General features: G+C 37.5%; 1 protein-coding gene across 1 annotated transcript; it reads right to left on the bottom strand.

Moving 5' to 3' along the window:
* Window positions 1–1,005: 1,005 nt before the first annotated feature.
* LOC140885090 (uncharacterized GPI-anchored protein At3g06035-like) lies at window positions 1,006–3,373 on the bottom strand. Its single transcript, XM_073292013.1, has 2 exons — window positions 3,241–3,373; window positions 1,006–1,682 (listed from the first exon to the last, which is right to left on the bottom strand). Exons 1-2 carry the CDS (start codon window positions 3,326–3,328, stop codon window positions 1,192–1,194), a joined length of 579 nt encoding a protein of 192 aa, XP_073148114.1. The 5' UTR covers window positions 3,329–3,373; the 3' UTR covers window positions 1,006–1,191.
* Between the last annotated feature and the right edge of the window lie 19,686 nt (window positions 3,374–23,059).

Raw genomic sequence — 23,059 nt, 5'->3', positions numbered from 1 at the left:
TTTAAAACAATGTTATTAAATAAGACAAAAAAAAAATATCAGCATATTTAAAAAACAGCAGAATTCTTTTACGAGATAATGTTAAGTTGACATTTTTCAAACATTATAATCTATTTTTAGATAATATTACAAGATCTTTTTATTGTAAAAATACCAAACAAAATATAATACTATGAAGGTGATATAAGTAATTGTATATATACAAAAATAGTTTTAGAATTTTATCATAAAATTTTATATAAAAAATAAAAATAATTTTTTTTTAATCTTAAGTTAATGAGAAAAATGAGTGATTGTTAATTTTTAAGTTTAATGTGAAAATTGGGCGAAATACATAACAAAATATACAAGGATAACAGGGAAAAATAAAATATTAAAATAAGACATTTTTAAAAAAGTAGGGATGTAACGACTTTTTTTATTTAAAAAAACATCTTATAAGATGTCAAATAACTTATTTTGACAGCTTAAAAATGTTTTTTTGTTCAAATTTGCCAAACAAATTTAAAGAACATATAAGCTTTGTCAAACACCATCCAGCCACAATGAATTTAAATTGATTTCAATATTCTAAGGATTTGAAATCATTGTGATTAATTTAATTGTAGTGTAAATAAATATCAAGATGAATTTAATTTCTTTTTTAAGTTAACTAAAAATGAAAATACATAGATTTCAAATGCTTTCATCAAAACTCAACCTTAATCTATTTGTATTTTAATTATTTATTCACTCATATTTACTAATTTTTACCAATAATTACATAAAAATAATAATCTGGTGGAATATTAGTTATGGATTAAAGCAAAACAATTGTCCCTAGAATCCCGAACCTTCGCCCCACTATAGTAATCGGACATTGCAGCCATTTTTTTTTTCTGTAGCAATATAATGTGATCTCACTTGTACAGAAATGGATCAAATGCAAGAAATTAATTCAAGACCGAAACAAACAACGAACGAACAAATAAATGAATCATGCCACCCAATTAAAAAAAACACACTCCACTATTTAATCCATGTGTAACGAGATACAAAGTGCAGTACATAAGGTATACGTGCATGTATACATATATATATATATACATACATTCATCGGTACATAGATGATAGGCATACATAAAAGAAAACAAACCCACAACTACTTATATTAGAAGTGCACACGTGATAATACATTACAAATGCAACAAGTCATACATGGATGGCTGTCAAAGCTATCATGCACAACAGAGGGAACCATTTCAAAGATCGACTCAAAGGGAACAGGGCACGACCCTGGTTTGCAAAGCTTCCTCCGGGGGTGCTTGTCGTCAAGACTAAGACTGTCCAATCGTTCTCGGTGCCTACCCCCGCGCCCGTAAATTTAGTATCATTCAAATAGCGGGAATTTTGCGATTGCGTATAGTTAGTGAGCACAAGAGTCGGAACGCGATGGGGCACGCAGACGGGCAGGGCCATTCCTTCTCTTGTGGCATTGACATCGACATTGCATTTCTGTAGAACATTGGGGTAGTCCGAAAGTATCTGGGATTGCATGGTTGTCGTGTTGGAAGCGCACGGCTTGGCCTCTAACTGGTTGGCGATTTCGTCCGCAACACAGCCGGCTTTGTCGTTCTTTGACAGGGCAGGGACAGTTGATGATTGCCGGAAGCTGTTGATTCCAGCTAGTAGATCATCCTCATCTGCAGGATGCAGTGTGTATATATATATGCATCAAAGATTCAAATACAGCTCTAAGTTTTATAATTCAAACATAGGCATAGAAATATAGTATGTGAGATGATCGTATACTTGACTCGAGTTTTATATTAATTCTAGTTAAAAATTATCATTTCATACATATATTTTATCATCTCACCTTTTGTCATTCTAAGTCATACCCGAAACGAAAGCCCTCATATATATAAGAAATAACAAACTATTATAAATAATTTATCTCAAACATCATTATCCTAAAAAATAACATTAGTTTAATACTAATAATTTTTCGTGTTCCATCCAACTACCATAATTCAACAAAAAACAAATTAAAATTAATATTTCTTTAATATAAATAAACATATATATATATATATATATATATATTTAATCGGGTATCGAATCTGAGTAGGATGTTACTACATCCATCTCCATCCCCATATACGTGATCCTCATACCCAATTACCCATATTTATTTAATTGATTAAAAAAAAACCTCCATATCCTCCACCATTAATTCGGGTCGGGTATCGGATTGTTCGGCGGTCCGGAGGAAATTGCTATCCCTATTTGGAATGACCATCTATGAATTAGGAGCAAGTCCAATAAGAATGAACATTCTTATTTCAATGTCAAACCAAACATTTGTATAAAGAAATGAGATGAGAATGCACATTTCATTCTCCTCATTTCACCGTATTAAGCATGTCCGCTTTTTATTTTGGTTAGAGGAAGTGAATTTAATGACATTTTTTGTATTATTTTACTTTTATTTTTTAGAGAGGTAGAAAAAATTTCTACCTCACAATTTGAAATGGATTGGACCCGTAACAATCACAAATTTGACAAGTACATATCATACCACTGCAAGACAGATAATCAATATAAAACTAATTATAAAACACAGAAGAAGTATTGAGTTGATTTTTCATTTTTGGATTGAGTTTTTTGTTAATTTGGTTGTTATAATTTCTCGTTGGAGTTTTCAACATTATGTTGAACTTTCATTATTGGGTTGAAATTGGGGTGGAGTTTTTTTTAATCATTGAGTTGAGTTTACATCATTGGGTCGAGTTTTGATTAATTTGGGTGGAATTTTCATTTGGGTGGAGTTTAATTTAATCCTTGGGTTGAGTTCTTACTTCTTAGTGTAATTGGGTTGAAATTTTCATTTGAGTTGAGTTTGGGCAGAGTTTTTCATTTGGGTCAAGTTTTAGTGAATTTTATATTTGGGTAGATCGAGTTCTAATAATTGAATTGAGTTTTGGGTGGAGCTAGTGTATATTTGGATGAAGTGTTTATTTAGTTAAAATATAGGGAAATGGATTTAGAAAGACGAGTCACTCCAAATTTTAAGTTTATGATCGAAAATGAATAATTCTCACAAATTTCAAAATTACTAGAATTTATTTTGATTCCGATGGAAGTGAAATTATACCATCCACCACACACACACACACACACACATATATATATATATATATAGATATATATGTTCCAAATTAATGTTGAGCAAAAAATTAATAGTAAAAAAAAACGTACCATCAGAGTGTGCCGGAATGGAGAGTAGAAAGAAGAAGAGCAGCGGTATGAAAATACGAGAACGGCAATAGGAATCGTACTTTTCCATGGAAGGAATTGGAAGGAAAGAAAGAACCCAATTATTTGCACCAGATGATCTCAATAAAAAGGCCATGCCAAGCCAGGAGACACGTGGCGCCCATGCAAACGAAGTACCTTTTTCTAACCCATCCCACGTTTCCTCGCTATTATTATTATATTTATTTATTTATTAAAGTGACACGAACTTCTGATTCCACCTAACTATAAAATCATAGACCGACCGACACGCATACGGATATATAGGCTTCAGAATATCATTTTTATACCTTTCGTGTTACTTTGGGCTTCCTCTATAATTAATTACTTTATGTGACTTTTTTTTTTATTTATTATTATTATTATTTTCCATATTATTAATTATATATATCTGTCACGCAACCAAACCACAAATATTGATAAATTTGAACAAAGAAGGGGTATGTTCGCAGTTCAGAACAATCGGTCAGAGATTAACTTAATTGATGGTTTCGATTTCGAAATTTTTTAATACATTTAATTTTGAAAAGTAATTAAGATCATATGATACTACCTCCGTCTCAATTATATAGTTCATGTTTTCTTTTTTGTTTATCTCAAATATATAATCATATATCATATTTAGTAATATTTTTTGTTTACACTCTTTTACTAATATACCCCCAATTAACTACAACATAAAAATTATACAATCATTTTTTTAATATATTAAGTTAGGATAAAATAGAAAGATTGTATAAAATTTATTCACCCAATGATTTTTCTTAATCTGTGTGAAAAAATAGAACTATATAATCAAAACGAACATAGTATATATGTTTTTTTTCTAATTTTTTCTATTTAGATCCGAATGCCAAATGTTATGAGTATTAGATAAAAGTTTCTTTACGTATTTCATATCTGGGAAAATAGCCATTTACACGTCTCGAGTTTCAAGAATTTCAAGTGACATGATTGAATATGATCTCGGGTTCGGTTCAACGAAAGACTGACTTTTAAATAAGGGTGTTCATCAGTCAGTTTGATTTTAATTTGTCTAAATTTGGTTCGGTTTTTCAGTTTATGAAAAATGTAATCCAAAGTCAAATCGTTTTACTTCGGTTCGGTTTTGTACTATAATGGATCGGTTTATACGGTTCGATTTGGTTAGTTTGATCAATAATACATAACACAATAAAATCTAGAGGTGTTCATCGGCTGGTTCGATTCCGTTTTCGGTTTTTTATTTCATTTTTTTCGGTTTCGTTTTAGAAATATATAATCCGACCGATACGGTTTTCTACCAAAACGGTTCGATTATTTCGGTCGATTATTTCGATTTTGATACGATTATTAAAATTAATAATATAAATATATTGTAAAATATAATATATTATTTTTACATGATTTCTTAGTAAAACTTTTAAAAATAAAGTTTAAATTAATTACATAAAGAACCGTCAATTAATCAATTATGAATTACAAAAACAACAATAAATTACATAAATAACAATCAACTAAAAATTATTTAAAATGATTATTCACTCATTAAATATCATCTCATAACATATATAATATAAATAAAATTATTAATTTAATAAAATTTTGGTTTTTTCGATCGGTTCGGTTTTGACATATATAATCCAAAACCGAACCAAATAAACTTTGATTTTAAGATTTATATCCGAATTACAAAATACGGTTTTCGGTTCGGTGTTTAATTTTTTCGATTTGAATTTACGATTTTTTCGGTTTTATCTGAAATTTGAACACACGTACTCTTAAACGGCTCGTCGGTGGTCGATTACGGTTCGGTTCGTGGAACCGGCGGTTCCGACAAGGCCGGAGCTTGAAACGCCCCTAGATACTAATTTTTTTTATTAAATAAATATATATTTTGCTTAAAATAATGATATTACATATACGCCCATACATATATGTATTTATACTTAAAATAAAATTAAAATAAAATCTCATACACAAAAATATTATTTTTGCATGCAATTAAAATATCATTGAACATAAATTCCATGCATAAAATATTATAGCTTAAACACTTCATAGTATTCCATCATAAAACCCATAAACTGATAAAATAATAAAACATACGCAAAAAAACTGTATCACATCTTAAAAACCACTGAAAACAACTAAGCATAGGTCACGGGAGAGCCAGCTGCCAGAAACTCATACATATTCACAACCAGTCGGAGCCACATGCTCATCATCAAACTCTTGCTCACCTGCACCATTAAAGTCTAGTGAGCCTAGGGGATCAACACGCTCTATCCAATAGTAACAACATGGAAAAACACATGCAATCACATAACATATACTGTATACATATAAACTCATGTATGCATGCATGCTCTTAAAACTGTAAATCACTAATGGATCATAACCATAACATGCATAATCATATCTTAGCTCAATCATCATACATAATAACATATGACATGTCATAACTGAAACTTTCTTTTAGGTTGCATCAATGCCGTGTGACTGTAATATATGTGATTGATCAATCAAAAAACCAACGTACGTGGAGGTGAGATCTCCACCTCTTATGCCACTTCACTAGGCTCAACCCGGATCCATAGGCGGCATAATCATAATCACGTGGAAAGGCAATCGGGCTCCAGTATCCCGACTCACAGTCCCGTAGCATATGAAAAGGGCTCCGGGCCTAGGCATCCCATCCCCAATCCCGTGGATTGTCACACGCTCACTTCAATTTCTTTAAAATATTTTTGCATGCCCAACATTATTCATAAAAATATTCTTTCGTGATGCATGAACTTGAAATTTCTTTACGATATCATCTTTCATAAAAATTGGCCCGTAAATATATATTTAATTAATTTTCATAAAATCATACTTATACATAAAAATACATGCATGAATTAAATATATATTTACGGACAATAAATTTTTCATGGACTTGTTCAAGTTGCTGACCCCTTAGACTTAAACTCATACAATCATAGACTGCCCCAATAACTGAACATAGGTCCAATAACTTAAATTTTAGCCCAAATAAATTATTCAAGCCCATTAGCACTTAATATGACCCATTAAACAACCCAAGCCCATTAACAACTTTATCTGGCCCATTAAACTTAAACTAACATGATCTGGCCCAATAATTCCCACGGACCACCAGATCCATGAAAATCAATGGGCTTTCTTAAATAATTATTTAAGCCTAAAATTAAATAGCCCAGATAATTATTTAAATCTAACTTAGGCCCAAAAATTATAACTTAAACTATTAATCCAAAATAAATTAAAATACTGGATCTCAACTAATATAACCCAGACCCAAACCCAACTAACTTGACCCGCTACATTTTTGACCCAAACCAGACCCACGAACCCGAGCCCGGCCCGCCAAAATCCAAAAATCAGAAACCCTAGTGCGTGTTGCCTCTTTGTGCGCGACAACAGACTTCAGCGGCTTCGGTCGCCTAGATCCGGCCACCACCGGTCAGAGCCCTGCCGGCACAACCTTTCCCAAGGTCTTGGGGTTCTAACCCAACTGAAACCATCCTCTAACTCGCACCCTAAAGCCTACACGAACCCTTACACAAAACCGATGAACCTGCATGTTGCTGTCAACTTTCTGAGTTTTAATTCATTTCCAGCCTAGACCAGGTTCAAGTCACAACATATACCGACCCTAGGGACCCTAGCTCAACCCCCAAGTCATGGGTCAGTAGTCTGGAATGAGGAATATCAGAAAAATGTGAAAATTCGGTGAGAAAGCCATGAAAACGTGATCTGCTCATGTCAACTAGGATGATATTAAATCAAAAACACAGACACATGCAAGATCAATCATTTCATGATAAAATTAGAATAATATGACTTAAATGGTGGCCAAGAAGAGATTCGAACGTGCCTTCTTTAAGATCAAACAAATAAGCGATACCGATGCGTATAAGGCACTCCGGGACGAACGCCACTTAAAATTCTTGAAAAAATCTTCAAAGGTCATGAAGTGTGTGCTGTGAAGAGGAAGGGGATGCTGAAGATCTGATGAATGGCGGCTAGCAGAAAGAAACGTGAAGATGTGGGAGGAAATTGGCTTCAAAACTTAATATTTGTTTGCATGGTAATGTGTTGGGCTAGATAAAATATTTATTTAAGTTTAAACATAATTATCCCACTAAGAAATCTGATATCTCTCATATAATTTTCGGAATAAAATATTATGGGCCTTTAAAAGCCTAATAAAAGCCCTTAAAATGGCTCATTTTGGTGAAGACTGGGTTCATATATATATATATATATATATATATATATATATATATATATATATATATATATATTAAAACACTCATTTTTAGGAATAAAACCTTAAAATAATAATTTACGGCCCTTAAAAACCTCAGTAAAAATCTTTGATGAAAATCTTCATCTCGTTCGTCCACGGTCCCATTTACGCGATCGAAAAATAATTTTTCTAAAATAACTTCATAAATTTCAAAATAGCGGTTTAAATGCTAAAATAAAAATTTTAATCATGCAAATAATTTATATAATTCACATAATAGCATATAAATTTTGGGGAAATTCACATAATAATGTCACCCGTAAACCGTAACCGAACCTCCTAATGGTCGGTCTGGTCATGGTTTTGGGTCAAATCCGTTCACCCGATTAACCGGTCCGTTGATCACGAGCCGATTTCGGGCCGGGTGCGGCCACGTTAGACCCAGCCCTTGGTCGGGTCTAATTGGCATCCTTCATGATAAATTTTGGGGAAATTGCATATATCACCCCTGTGAAATCGCGTGTTTACTGATAACCCCCTATGAAAAAATTTTGAGCTAGAAGCCCCTTATAATTTTAAATATGTAGCATACACCCCCTTCTGGCTAAAAAATGACTAAAATGCCCTTAATGTTATAATACAATTTAATATTAAAATATATTTCGTGTATGACAAATATTATGATAAAATAATTATATATAATTTTCATACTTATTTAAATAAAATTTGATTATTTTACTCAATTAAATATAGAATTATAAAACAAAATTAATTTAATTAATTATTTAAGTAAGGATATTTTGTCAATTTTTAACTGGAAAGGGTGTGTTTGCTACAAATTTTGAATCACAGGGGGTTATTAACTTAAAAAAATTTCATAGGTAGTTATTAGCAAACTCGGGATTTCACAGGGGTGATACATGCAATTTCCCCATAAATTTTATTAAAATAGGGTGACAAGATGATATTTTTGTGCTTATACATATCATAGATTTCTATGAGAATAATATTCACAAACTCGCACAAAAATGATTCTAAATATTTAGCAAAACGCTAATGCGAGATGCTCTTGAATTAGACACTCTAGACGAAAATATACATTTTTTTAGCATTCTCATAATCAGATTTCAATTTTACATATCAAGGATTTTTTCAAATATTAAGTGATGCCCCGAGGAATGCCCTGGTCATCATTGGATGCTAGCAAAGATGGGACTACACAATGGAGATTAACCCGAAGTTGACTCGGGTAAGGTGACCACTTAGAAAATTGCGACAATTATCTGCATCCCGGGTATGCTCGAGCCCAGGAGTCATACCTGAAACACAGGTGCTTCCCTGGCCATTCAGATTCACATATCCCCCAAGAGCTTTTCCTTGGTCGGGCATGACAAGAAGCCTAAGTCAGTTAATCATGGACCATGTCCATAGAAAATTATAGGACACATGCCCCAATACTCATAGAACGTGTCTTGACCAAAACTTCGGCCACGTCCACGCATCATGGCATCCTCCCGAGAGTCCAGGAACGGTTTCCAACCCAAGATCTCTATAAATACCTCAAGAAAAAGTAATAAAAGTAAGTTCGATAAAATCAATAAAATATCTCCACTCATTCTCTCAAACTTTAATCTTCTTTTTTCATGAGTGCTTTACTAACTTGAGCGTCGAATTAACCTCTCCGGAAAACACTTTCAACAACCCACTAACATTTTCTAGTCTAGTGTGTGTAGAACACCCAACTTTGATTCATCGTCAATGGCAAGAAAGGTAGCCCCCCAATAATAACAATCAAAAGGAAGAAGAGGAGTCCCCGGATGAATCCTATTCTTGGGAAAAGTCGGAGGAAGATTGATACATGTCATTTTACGAGTTTTAGTGCTTAATTTTGAGTCTGTTTTGCATTAATTTATATTGTTATGTCCATTCGTGTTTATTTAGCGAGTACTTTTCGCATTTAGGAAACTCATGATTTCTGATCGGTTGTAGGTAAAAAAAGAAGATAAAAAAAAGAACACGAAGGAAGGGAGACTTAACTTTGAGGAAAAACTAAGATTGAGTAAGAACATGGCACGCCTCAGCGTGAAATATTGCACGCCCCAACATTATCGGGTAAAACATTCTTGGCCAAGACAAAACTTTGTGCTCTCTAGCCTGTATTTCTGTGCGTCCTAACGCACCCGAGACAAGGAAAGTAATCTGCTGCGCAAATTTTGAAAGGAAATAAGAAAAGATAGGATTCTAGGAGGAATAAAAGAGGAATAGGCAACAAAAAAAGGGAAAAGAAAATACGCCAACAGAAAAGAACGCCGAAAAAAAAGGAAAAGGCCGAAAAAGCATAGGCAAGCGAAGAAGAAGACTGGAGATCGCAGCGTTTTCTCACCTTTTCCTTTTTTTTAATATTTATTCTTTTTTTATTTTGGAACAAATTGGATTACGTTGATATTTATGATGAATTTCAATAGTTAAACTTTATTTTGTTAGAATTTAGGAGATCCTACCCCGAGACACATATGTGCGATTAAATTTGGGTTGTTAAAATTTTCTATTCTATGAACGCTTGATTACGTTACTGTTCTTATTTGATGTGTTGAAAATTAGAAAATTTTGGTATAATTCTATATTTGTGTATGATATCGAAAGGTGAATTCACGGTTTGATGAGTGACATAGTTAATGGATTTACAATACCCATAGAGATATGGTATTCATTAATACATGCTGATAAATAATTATATAAAGTTGGTTATTACTTTGAGTGAATTAGTTTGACATAACCTGAGAGAGAGTGCTAATAATTTAGGGAATATTTTCAAAAGGGAGGGCTGAATTTGAAGGTTAGTCATCCAAACCAATCGTGGGGTAGGTGAACTGACATTCCAAAAAATATCTTATTCATTAGAATTTCCTTCATTCACTTATTATTATTTTTTGGTTGTTTTGGTTCTTGTTTAGTTTTAAAAAATATTTTCATACAAATTCTCAACATTAACTAGAGAATATGTTACAACCATGGATTCACGATATCAAATTTTTAAGAAGGCATGGGATCTGTTGGAGTTGTCGGAAAGACCGATAATGAATGACCAAAATAAGAAGTTTAAAGAAACGCTTCAAAGATTCATGATGAACTCTCAAGAAGAGCTTACAAGAGTGTCAACAAAGCTTGAAGGGTTTGGGAAAAATGGTGACCAAGTTGGAGGGTATTTCAATATCATTGATGTGTTAAGTGATCAAGAAAATAAAAATATCCACGGATCATGCACAGACCCATGTCCGGATCCTCGTCCGGACCCCCACACGGATCATGCATGAACCCCGTGCCCCATCCGTGTCCATGTCCGTACATTAAATTTTGAACAGAGAAGGTACACAGACCCCCCTTCTGGACCCCTTTCCAGGGTCTGTGCCTAGGTCCGTGTACACACTCTGTGTATACTATGTAGCGACCCTACCCGGATCCACTACCTAATCAGAGTTAAGAGCATAATTAAGCATGCATTAAATAAATCGCTGCGGAAGGCTTAAATAAAAGCAGACCGGAAGAATACAACCGGTTAAACAAATTCAATTTATACAACCCAATCGAATAAATAAGCCTAAAGGGCAAAAACCTACAGCTAATCCTGCTGTCTTCACTGATCACTGGCTACTCCAAGCTCCTGGTGCTCAATCCTGCACCTACACCTGCCCCGTCGAATGGGGTGTCCAGATACACAGAAAAGATTGGACGTGAGCTCTAAGCTCAATACGCAAGCACGGGTAAAACATACAAATATGATGCATACAAATGACAGGGTATCCATATCTGGGATAACTGTATACAACTGCTCAGTAATGGCGCCTAGGACATGAGTGGTACAACCCGGAGAGCAAACCATGCGTACACTACTCATTCCTAACGAACGTAGACCGTGTCTTACAGATGCTAGTGCCAGCTAACCCGTCGGTTGCGGGGCACTCGACGTCAACCATCCTAACAGGGCTGAGCGACCCTACATGGCTCATCTCAAAAGATGGACATGCACAATATGATATGCACATGCTGCATAATAATATGACACACAAATACAACATATAAGCATGCAAAACCCGCTGGCTATCTCAGTCAGTACTTACGTACCTTTCTACAGGCAGTCCTAGCAGTCTCACTCTAGGTTCCAAGCCTACATCAGCTCTACAATGCAAATACTCATGCATCATTAATTAAGATCTAAAAGCATTAAATAAGCTATTTGCATACTCCTAAATAATTTAATGAGACCATATCTATACCTGCGTCCATCGTCAGCCCACTAATGACAATTTCCTCGAAACTAGGCCACAGTTCCGCTACGACGCCTGGATCGCTATGCCACTTTCGGAATCCCAATAAGATGCCTAGATTTCCCTAGATTTGAGTTATAAGGCTAAGGAATCGAGAGAGAAGAGAGGAAAGAGGTGCAAGAAATGAATTCTCGGACCCTCTATTTATAGACACGGAACGGAACGTCCGTTCTTTAACGTTGCGTCCGTTCTGCCTGACGAACGTTGCTTTCGATCCCCATAGTTGCTTCCGATGTCCCATCAAGTGCGTAAGCAATGACGTAATATTTTTGATGTCACGGATGACATCACTGCCAGAACTTTGCTTCCGTTCATGAACGTTGCTTCCGTTCTTGGTCATCCTTCGGGCCATTTTCGATCATTCTGAATCAATTTCTGAAGTCCGTTAATCCAACAGAAACTTCCTTAATCATGTATTAATAAATTAAAACATGATCACATGATTAATTACTCATTAATCATTAATTCTGGATACGGGTTACTACATTCTCCCCCCCTTAAAATATTTCGTCCTCGAAATCTTGGGTAAAACCTCGAGAACGTACTAGAAACCCTTGCTCGAGTGCCTGGTCTAAATATCCTCCGACACACTCAGACTCTCGTCGAATTATCTGCAAGCTCCATTAATGCTGAACCGCATTAACATCCTCCCAACTGAAGATTACTACGCTGCTGGTTGACATTCAAACTTTCTTGGCACTAATGTATCACAACACTGATACGTCTTCCATACTGACCACGATCGCTCTGATCACGAAAGATACCAACACCCACTTTATCGAGATCATCATCCCAAGGAAAAGTCTTAGACTGACAAAGAACAAGTCATAACCTGACTGGTTTACTGCATTCGTCGAATTACCAACTAGATCTAACCATCTAATGGTTCCAAAAGTTCTTGGTGCTCAACACCTCTAGTCAGGAAACACCATTCCCAACACTGTGCCGACACAACAAAGCCCGAATTTCTCCTCAAGAGAATCTAGTTGCCACACAGTCATACTTCAACATAACTGCTTATCACGATTCCCTAGACTGGTCATCCTTCCCATGCCTTACCGAAGCAAATAAGCTTCCCAAGCAATACTGGGAATCCAATACCATGTCCAGTGCGTATCATAGTTCACGTTTCTTAGTATAACTCAACACTATGCCTTGATGAAAACTATCATCGCTCATCGATAATGACACTAAGTCATCTTTTAACCATTGTCCTGCGAAGCCACGCATACATTGCAATAGAAGTTATCATACCTCTGATGATCTACATCATCTCGACCATAGGTTATTCACCCACGAATTCAATCGATAGACATCCTCCTGATATTTATACATACTTGCAATAACTGTGCACACATCAAGACTAAGTCAAGCTCCCACCTATGCTCGATTGGGACATTCCATAGTACACAGACATATGGAAGCGCTTCCTGTTCCGTCTCGAAACTCGACAGTTACATGAACTCAGAGTCTCTGGTAATACCATCATCGCTCGTCCCAACCTACCATGGTTGAACATAAAGATTCTGGAAACTAAATCCCAACGGATTCTCAACAGTCAAATCGCTCCTTTTGCTGAAGGCATCAGCCTTAGCGCTGAAAGGACTAATTCATCTATTCCCTAGTCACTCCAGGGAAACACTTACGCTCGAAGTAACTTGTCACACAAAATGCCGCTGATTGTCGTTCATTGCAAAAAGCAATATCTTTGACAAACAGTCTGCATGGATGTGACTCACTGACTCGAAAGAACAAATTCGATCCGTCACGATCTCGCGAAATCTTCAACCCCAAAGGCAAACCTTGTTGGTTACTAAGTCGATCTTTGACTATCTCAGTCACTTCAGAGATATCGCACATCACTCGCTGAAAGATTTGTGACACACCCTGCTGGATCTCGAGAACTAGATCCCAGCTAATGTTATACCTCAAGATCAGACAACTGATGCCCATACGAGTACACAATTCTTGTTGGATCTCAAACCCAACGGTATACTAAGACATCATTACAAGAAAACTATCCAGGGAGTTACCAATTCCTTCGCTTGTCTCCACCGTCAAGTTATCACCTAATTTGTCCATACAAGTCCAATTGCAATCGTTCCCGATTACAGCCATCCCAAATTATTCGTCTCCGAAAATTCTAGAGACTCTAAATCATCCAAATTGTCGAATGCTCTGAGATTGTACAAAGTACTCATCTTCTAAGCACTAAGCGACAAAATACTATACCAAGTATTTCTCGATTGCTATATCCAAATCTTCACTGATTGGATTTACCCTTTCGATCTCGTCGAACTACTGATGCTCGCACACATCCGATCAGACAACCACTGATCATTTAAACCTACGTGGCTAGATCAACCTTGTTCTCGTTGCCATAACGAACTGATCCCAACAATGGAATACTCAAATCGCTCTGGTTTCAACACACCCATATTTGATAATTCGGACAATAGCTATTAGTAGCTTATCGATACAATCTCGTGCCTTACTACTGACAGCTGCCTCGTATACTGAACTTAATCAACTTAACTCTGACAGAGTTAGCCAATAGCCACTAGTAGTCATTAGCACAAATCCCGTGCCACCTTAGCACTACCAATCATTGTCTTGTTCACTCAAGGCAAACATCAAGATAAACTAAGCCCATTTCCATACCATGGAAAATCCTACGCTCAACCTCTGAAAATATCAGACAGTACTTAGCGCAAACACTGGACTCACTATCCTTGCCTCGTTCATTCAAGATGAACATCACGATTCGTCAAGTCCAAGAAGAATAACTAACGAATCCCAAAGATTTCCACAATCTTCGGACACTCTCCTGATCATATCCCTTGCTAAGACTGTACAACAATTTAAGACTAAGGTAGCTTACCACGATAACCCACCTGGACAACCACCAAGGCTTCACGGTCATAGGCCATGCTTCCCTCTCATCTCAAATAGTTCTGTACAATCCTTAACATCTGATATAATCCATCACAGATGAAATCATTCATCATGGAGTAGTCCTCGTATTCGATTCAAAGTCTTAAAATAGCATCCCATCCAAGTTCTTGGATGACTCCTACCACAGGGAAACTCTAACCACAACTCTGATGACAACCCCTAGCCATCGCTGGTAGAAATCCGTCCACCTACTAGATCCAAACGTCTAGCAGTAACTTAAAGGTTAAAACTTATCTGCTCAGAGTACACACTCATCAAGGAAATCCCTCCCAGACTGGTTCCCATAGCAGAACACTCAAACTATATCTCTGGCACACCAGACGATATCGAACCATCGATATCAAACCTGATATCTAATCCAAGGTCATACCCTGTTGTGACTGCTACCAAATCCCTAGACTGAGTAGCCTTCCCACCGCCAATCCTGAAGCAAGAAGGCTCCCAGGTAACCTCTGAAGTACAAGGTGTGAGACCTCGATTCTAAACCACTAATCTCGGATTAAACAACAAGTAAGCGAACAAGAATCCAAGAGTAAAACAATTCAAAAGTTTTTTTTTTTTTTTTTTTTAAACGCCGTGCGCCCGCGCGAGGAACCAAGCTCGCACGTGCGCGGGCTTCAACATCCGAGACCAACCAAAGGCTCGCGCCCGCGCGAGGTACCAAGCTCGCGCGCGCGCGGGCAAACCATTCAGAGGCCCAACGGAGGCCTCGCGCGCGCGCGAGGAACGCCTCGCCCGCGCGTGGAAGGCCTGGGCAGAAATGCTCAGGCTGCAGAAAAAAAAAAAGAAAGGATTCCGCGCTTGGTCCGACATGCCTTCAAATACATATGCAATAACAGAGTGTAGGGAAACATGCCATAACAAGTCATGCTTTCAGAAGGCATAAAAACAACCAGAAGTCTAAATCGATACAACAACAACATACTTCGATTTTAGATTACAATCCGAATACAAACTAATTCGAATAACAAAACATATCAAGTTCGAGTTCTAACATGCTTCAATCTTAAACTAGATAAACATGCTAATTCGACTTCTAAACCGAGTCTCACTTCTACTACTTGCCCTCGAAGCTAACCATGCCTCTTCTGACTTGTTCCTGCCCCACCTGTTGCCAAGTACACATACAAACAAAGCAACAGCCGGATAACCGGTGAGAACGACATTCCCAGTAAAAGCAACATAACAAGTAATACAAGTAACAAACATGCTTTCAATACAATAACAAAATCAATAACATCGTAATGAAATGCATGTCTTGAAACAGGGATATCAAATCTGATAACGAGGGATTGCTGCTGTGCCTTTGGGATCCCGAGGATAAGATCACGTAACAACTCACCGACTCTCCCAATCGAGGTGGTGCCACGTATCTCACTCCTCTAGACTTTGAGCAACTATAATGAGTATGCTAGCACCAGACGAAACAACTACGACCTGGGCCACTCAATCATAGTTCCCAAACGTCTAAACAAAAAGGGCGGTTCTGCCCGCTGAAACAAGATTGGCTCAAGATGAATGCATAACAGAAACATAAAACATAATCCTTTTAACAAAAACTAATACAATCAAACAATACACAAGTTCCTCATGCTAGAACAAGTGTAGATGCAAGTATGTGATTTCAAAAGGGAAAACTCGAGAACCACAGTCCCGAGTATGCTATCCCGCTACGATGACTGCTTTTACCTTTCAATGCAGTAGCTCCCAAGTCTGGATACGCTACAAAGAGATTGTATCAAAGTCTAACCAATTTATACGAAAACAAGGTAACAGTGCAAAGAATTTCTCTATACCGTTCTTCGTTCAAAACTCTGAAACGATCAAACAGCTGCTAACTCAGGGCTTGAAAACTCCAAACGAATCTGTTCAGATACAAGAGATGATTGATCAATAATCATGACCAACTTACAAGCCAAGTTCATAACTCAAAACGGTTCGAAATTTCCAAAAACTCAAACCGACGGCATAACGGCTATAACTGAACAACCGGCAACGCAGACAGCAGTTCAATACTGATAACAACTCAATTCAATGCTAAAACAACAACAACAAGACAAACCCAACAAATCTCAAAACCATGATTTTCGAAAATGGCTTCCAAAAATCATAACAAATCCGAACGTCGCTCTATTTCAAAACTGACAGATAATAAACGATCAGAACTCTGTAGAGAACAACATACTCGAATCTAACTCGATTCTAACAACATCCAAAAACTAGAATGCGTCCGATCGTAGAAGAACTTACAATATAACAGAGCTCTCACTGCTGTGATCGATAATCTGCCTTCAGAAATAATTTCCAACGGCTGGATCGACCGGAAATCAAAATCACAAAGCTTGGAAAGTGTTGGAGGCGTCTTCAATGGTGGAGCTCGGTTGTGAGGAGGAGGAGGAGTGCTTTCAAAGTCAAACAAATGAGTAGATAATATAACAATCCAATATTTGCGTTTTAGTCCCTGAAATTTCCAAAATTTGCAAAAAGAACCCTGATCAAAATAAAGTCGGCTCGCGAACTCTGCAATCTTCGATTAACTCAAATAAACTCATTTAAGATAAAAACGGGGCGTTACACAAGGACTCCCAGAGTAACACTGGCATAGGGTCACGCCCCATCACATCTAGTCATGGTCATAGTCCACAACTCTCGGCATATACTGGAACTGGCATCTCGATGAAAAACCATCATCACAAGTCTCAACTTAACGAAGGTCAGACAGCCTACTGTTCTAAGGAAACAACCTAGAACAAAGCCCAATGTTCTAAACCGAACAATACCGATAATGCCTCTAGACAAGTCCACTCATCGCTGGTACTATCTTAGTCTTCTGACTAACTAGGTCAATCCTAGGAAAACACCTAGACTAATCACAAGTCAAACAGTCACAGTCGGCCCACTCAAATCCCATGAGCTACAATAGTTGAACACTAATCAACTAAAACCAAACCAACCTTAGCAAAATCACTTGCAATCATTCACGAATTGCTGAATTAATAGTACATGTATCATTGCTTCGAGTTACGTACAATTCTCTTTATTACAATTCCATGTAATACAATTACAGTATTCAAAATACAATGAAATGTACAACCAAACTTGAAATGATACAACCAAAGTATGATGATTCATTACAACTGAAATACTGTTTACAAATTACATCAATACAGTATCTAAATCATCGTACTAGTCTTGTTCCTTGAGCATGAAGCTTCTAATCGACACATGCATCAATGCAAGCGTACTCCCGTCCAAGTCTCTCTACATGTCTTCCCGCGAAGAACTCTGGAGAAATGGCACGTTATAGCTAACCAGCTATGCTCTGCGTCAGTGCATGTCAGTCGACCTCTTCTGCTCACGATCTACCGTCAGCTTTCTTCTTGTAATCGTATAATGCTTTTGAACATGAAGTTTCTCGTGTGCCTACCGAACGCATCGATACAAGAATCTGGCAAAACTATGTTCTGCATGAGTTTAATGACCTTACGCTCGAAACCTGTCATGCCTTAGACACTCGAGGCATTCCTTGGTAAAGGTCTATCTGACAATCTCTCCAACTACGACTGGAGAATCTTCAGAGTAGTGTCATCATGGTATGGACTGTACAGATGCAAACAACAAGTGCGTCCCAACTAATCCTCTGCCACTTCCTCTAGAATCCGGTACTCGATCCAAAGATAGGACCCATATGAGTAGAAGTCTTGAAAACTCGAACACGATTCCTCGCTCCTGTCTGCACTTGCTGGAATCCCATAAGTCAAATCTTCAGAATTCCTGCCGATGATGATAGTCTTCGGGCAACCTAATCGCCGCATCATCACCTCTTCCAAGGTCTCATCAATCCTATAATGATAACCCAAAGTCTTAATACTATATCTCAAGTCTCTTGCATGCATGATATGATACCAATAGGTGTAGCGACCCTACCCGGATCCACTACCTAATCAAAGTTAAGAGCATAATTAAGCATGCATTAAATAAATCGCTGCGGAAGGCTTAAATAAAAGCAGACCGGCAGAATACAACCGGTTAAACAAATTAGATTTATACAACCCAATCGAATAAATAAGCCTAAAGGGCAAAAACCTACAGCTAATCCTGCTGTCTTCACTGATCACTGGCTACTCCAAGCTCCTGGTGCTCAATCCTGCACCTACACCTGCCCCGTCGAATGGGGTGTCCAGATACACAGAAAATACTGGACGTGAGCTCTAAGCTCAATACGAAAGCACGAGTAAAACATACAAATATGATGCATGCAAATGACAGGGTATCCATATCTGGGATAACTATATACAACTGCTCAGTAATGGCGCCTAGGACATGAGTGGTACAACCCGGGGAGCAAACCCTGCGTACACTGATCATTCCTAAGGGACATAGACCGTGTCTTATAGATGCCAGTGCCGGCTAACCCGTCAGTCGCGGGGCGCTCGACATCAACCGTCCGAACAGGGCTGAGCGGCCCTACATGACTCATCTCAAAAGATGGACATGCACAATATGATATGCACATGCTGCATAATAATATGACACACAAATGCAACATATAAGCATGCAAAACCCGCTGTCTATCTCAGTCAGTACTTACGTACCTTTCCACAGGCAGTCCTAGCAGTCCCACTCTAGGTTCCAATACTACATCAGCTCTACAATGCAAATACTCATGCATCATTAATTAAGCTCTAAAAGCCTTAACTAAGCTATTGCATACTCCTAAATAATTTAAGGAGACCATAGCTATACCTGCGTCCGTTGTCAGCCCGCTGATGACAATTGCCTCGAAACTAGGCCACAGCTCCGCTACGATGCCTGGATCGCTATGCCACTTCCGGAATCCCAATAGGATGCCTAGATTTCCCTAGATCTGAGTTAAAAGGCTAAGAAATCGAGAGAAAAGAGAGGAAAGAGGTGCAAGAAATGAATTCTCGGACCCTCTATTTATATACACGAAACGGAACGCCCGTTCCTCAACGTTGCGTTCGTTCTTCCTGACGAACGTTGCTTTCGATCCCCATCGTTGCTTCCAATGTCCCATCAAGTGCGTAAGCAATGACGTAATATTTTTGACGTCACGGATGACATCACTGCCAAAACGTTGCTTCCATTCATGAACGTTGCTTCCGTTCTTGGTCACCCTTCGGGCCATTTTCGATCATTCTGAATCAATTTCTGAAGTCTGTTAATCCAACAGAAACTTTCTTAATCATGTATTAATAAATTAAAACATGATCACATGATTAATTACTCATTAATCATTAATTCTGGATACGGGTTACTACATACTATTTGCTGCGTGATATTTTTTATTTTGCACAACTGTAAAGTCCCAAAACTCGAGTACGCTACTAAACTTACATTCTTAAAAAAAACTTAAAGAAAATTGCGGAAAAATAAAAATATTCATTAAAATAATAACTGTACACCAACTATAATAAATATTTCTCATCAAAGATTTTCCAACATGCAAAAGATTAAAAGTAAAAAAAAACTTGTTTTCTTCTCAAACAACTTAAAAGATACACAACATAAAAATGTCTTCTGACAGCACGCTGTGCATCTTATTCTCATCTGACCGTCTACTTCGCTTTCTATCCTCCAACATATTCGTCAATTACATCATTAATTTCATCATTACCTGCACCATTCAAGCATAGTAAGTCTAAAGACTCAACAAGCATTATTGTAGTGACCCGTTCACTACTACTCAGAGGCTTAAGCATGTAATAATATTAATTAAAACATAATCAGAAATTACCAGCAGAAAACACCAAAGTTATACAATCCCAAGCAAAAAAAATCCTAATATTAAAATTATTACAACCAAATCGAACCAAATTCTCAGTACCAAATTAACAAGTTTTGATACAACCCTCAAAATAAAAAAAAAACTCTACAATAGCTGCAACAATCCTGCAACTATGTCTACCTTGAGCCTCCTGCTGCGTCCAACCTAAGACTTGCCCCGTCGAATGGGGTGTCCAATAAACACAGAAATATGGATGTGAGAGAACTACACTCAACACGAGAGTATGAGTATACAAGTACTATATGAGCATAAATGCAAGTGTATGAGATATCAAGACTCAAGGTCAAGAAACTCTGATCAAACAAACTCCTTGCCAAGGTATGTAGTACTTTGTGTCATCGTACCAGGAGGTGGCTCACACAACCTATTATGGATATCGGTGACCTGATCACGAGTACATGTGTCCAACCATCCACTAACAAATTAAGGTAACCACCCTAATACAGGATATCTCAAGGATAAAAGCTCAATATGATAATGCATGAAGCATAATACCGTGACATAATATATGTAGATAAAATCATGCCATATAAATAATGCAACACATAATGCATGCATACTCAGTTAGGGTATCTCGAACAGTACTTTCGTACCTCAATAATATCAGATAAGCTACACCAACTCTACTGTCAAAGCCTATAATCACAAAAGTACTATATCACTAATAATATTCTAGAAGCCCTAACTAAACTAATAGATTCTCCCAAACTATTTATAGGAACTCGGATTATACTTTCGTCCGTAGTTAGCCCATTTCTATCGATTGCCCCAGAACTTGGGCACAACTCCGCTACGACTCTGGAGACATCTCGCCAAGGTCCGGACTACGCTTAAGAAGGATGGAAACCCCTAAAAATTCTCAAGAAATGAGAGGAAATCAAGTTAATTGACAATTGAAATGGGTTCCCGAATGCCCTATTTATAGGTGGAGATCGGACGTTCTGAACCCCTGATCGGACGTTCCGATCTCTGCATGATGGCCACATTCTGAACGGCCACGATCGGAAGCTCCGATCCAAACTTTGGAAGTTCCGATCTCATGCATGCAGCTGCGTGTTCAAATGTTAACGACACATCACAAATTCTCATGGCCTAACTCGATCGGAAGTTCCGATCTCATGTTCGATGGTTCCGAACTCACGTTCACCTTTACCTTCCGAAATGCATCGCTTGCTCCGATCACTTCGGACCTTCCAATCTTGTTCGGACCTTCCGAACTCGCCCGAGACAAAATTTCCAAAACTATGTTTTTAATCCAAATTAAGCTCTTAATCCATTTTTAATCACTTAATCTTGTAAAATGAGACTGAGCTATTACATTCTCTCCCACTTAAGAGATTTTTTTCTCGAAGTTAACTCTTAAGTAAACGAAACTCAAAAATGAAAAAAACATCCTTTTATTACAACTGAATATTTTACAAGATACAGTACTAGAAATAAAAGTACAATCAAAATAGCTTGGGATGATCTGAGCGCATGTGGCTCTTTATTTCTCAAGTGGCTTCCTCAGTGCCTCGGCGATGCCACTGAACTAAAACAAGAGGAATGACCTTGTTCCGCAACACTTTATCCTTATGATCCAGAAGTCGCAATGTTCTCTCCACATATGTAAAATTTGTATCCAGCTGTACTTCAGATGGCTGCAATATTTGAAACTCATATGCCACATACCGTCGCAACAGTGATACATAAAACATATCGTGGATGCTATATAGATACGATGACAATGCTAGTCTGTAAGCTAAATCTACAACACTTTCCAAAATCTTCAATGGACCAATGAATCTCGGAGATAGCTTTCCCTTGAGACCAAATCTCAAAATCCTGTGGAACGGTGAAACTTTTTCAAGAAAATTTTTTCACCTAACTAGAACTGCAAAGGTCTGCGCTTGGCATTAGCATAACTAGCTTGTCGATCCTGTGCAGTTCTATTGCGTTTCTTGATCTGATTAACTATATCAACAAACTGCTGGATTAGCTCTGGTCCTTCAACCCTTCGTTCCCCAACTTCTTCCCAGAAAAATGGAGTACGATATCGTCGCCCGTAAAATGCCTCAAATGGTGTCATACCAATACTACGGTGATAACTGTTGTTGTACGCTAATTCAATTAATGGCAAATGATCTTGCCAAGCTGGACAAAAATCTATAGTACATGCTCGTAACATATCCTCAAGAGTACGGATCGTACGCTCTGTCTGCCCATCTCTCTAGGTGATACGCTGTACTCAAACTGAGAGTAGTGCCTAAAGCACGATGGAACCACAAAACCTCGATGTAAACATGAGGTCTCAATCTCCTGAATGTACAAATGAGCCAAACGATAAAAAGTGCAATCTCGATTATATGTAAGAAAATGCGCTAACTTGGTGAGTCGATCCACCACAACCCAGATATCATCACAGTTCATCGAAGACAC

The sequence above is a fragment of the Henckelia pumila genome, chromosome 2 (assembly GCF_033568475.1).
Source record: "Henckelia pumila isolate YLH828 chromosome 2, ASM3356847v2, whole genome shotgun sequence".
NCBI classification, from domain to species: Eukaryota; Viridiplantae; Streptophyta; class Magnoliopsida; order Lamiales; family Gesneriaceae; genus Henckelia; species Henckelia pumila.
The sequence above is the reverse complement of the archived record's forward strand: the minus strand, read 5'-3'. Positions and strand labels throughout refer to the sequence as shown.

Excerpts from the sequence above, each read along its gene's own strand:
- LOC140885090 (XM_073292013.1), bottom strand. The coding sequence starts at position 3,328 with ATGGAAAAGTACGATTCCTATTGCCGTTCTCGTATTTTCATACCGCTG. Across the intron at positions 1,683-3,240 it reads CATTCCGGCACACTCTGATG|ATGAGGATGATCTACTAGCT; the intron begins GTACGTTTTTTT and ends TGCATCCTGCAG.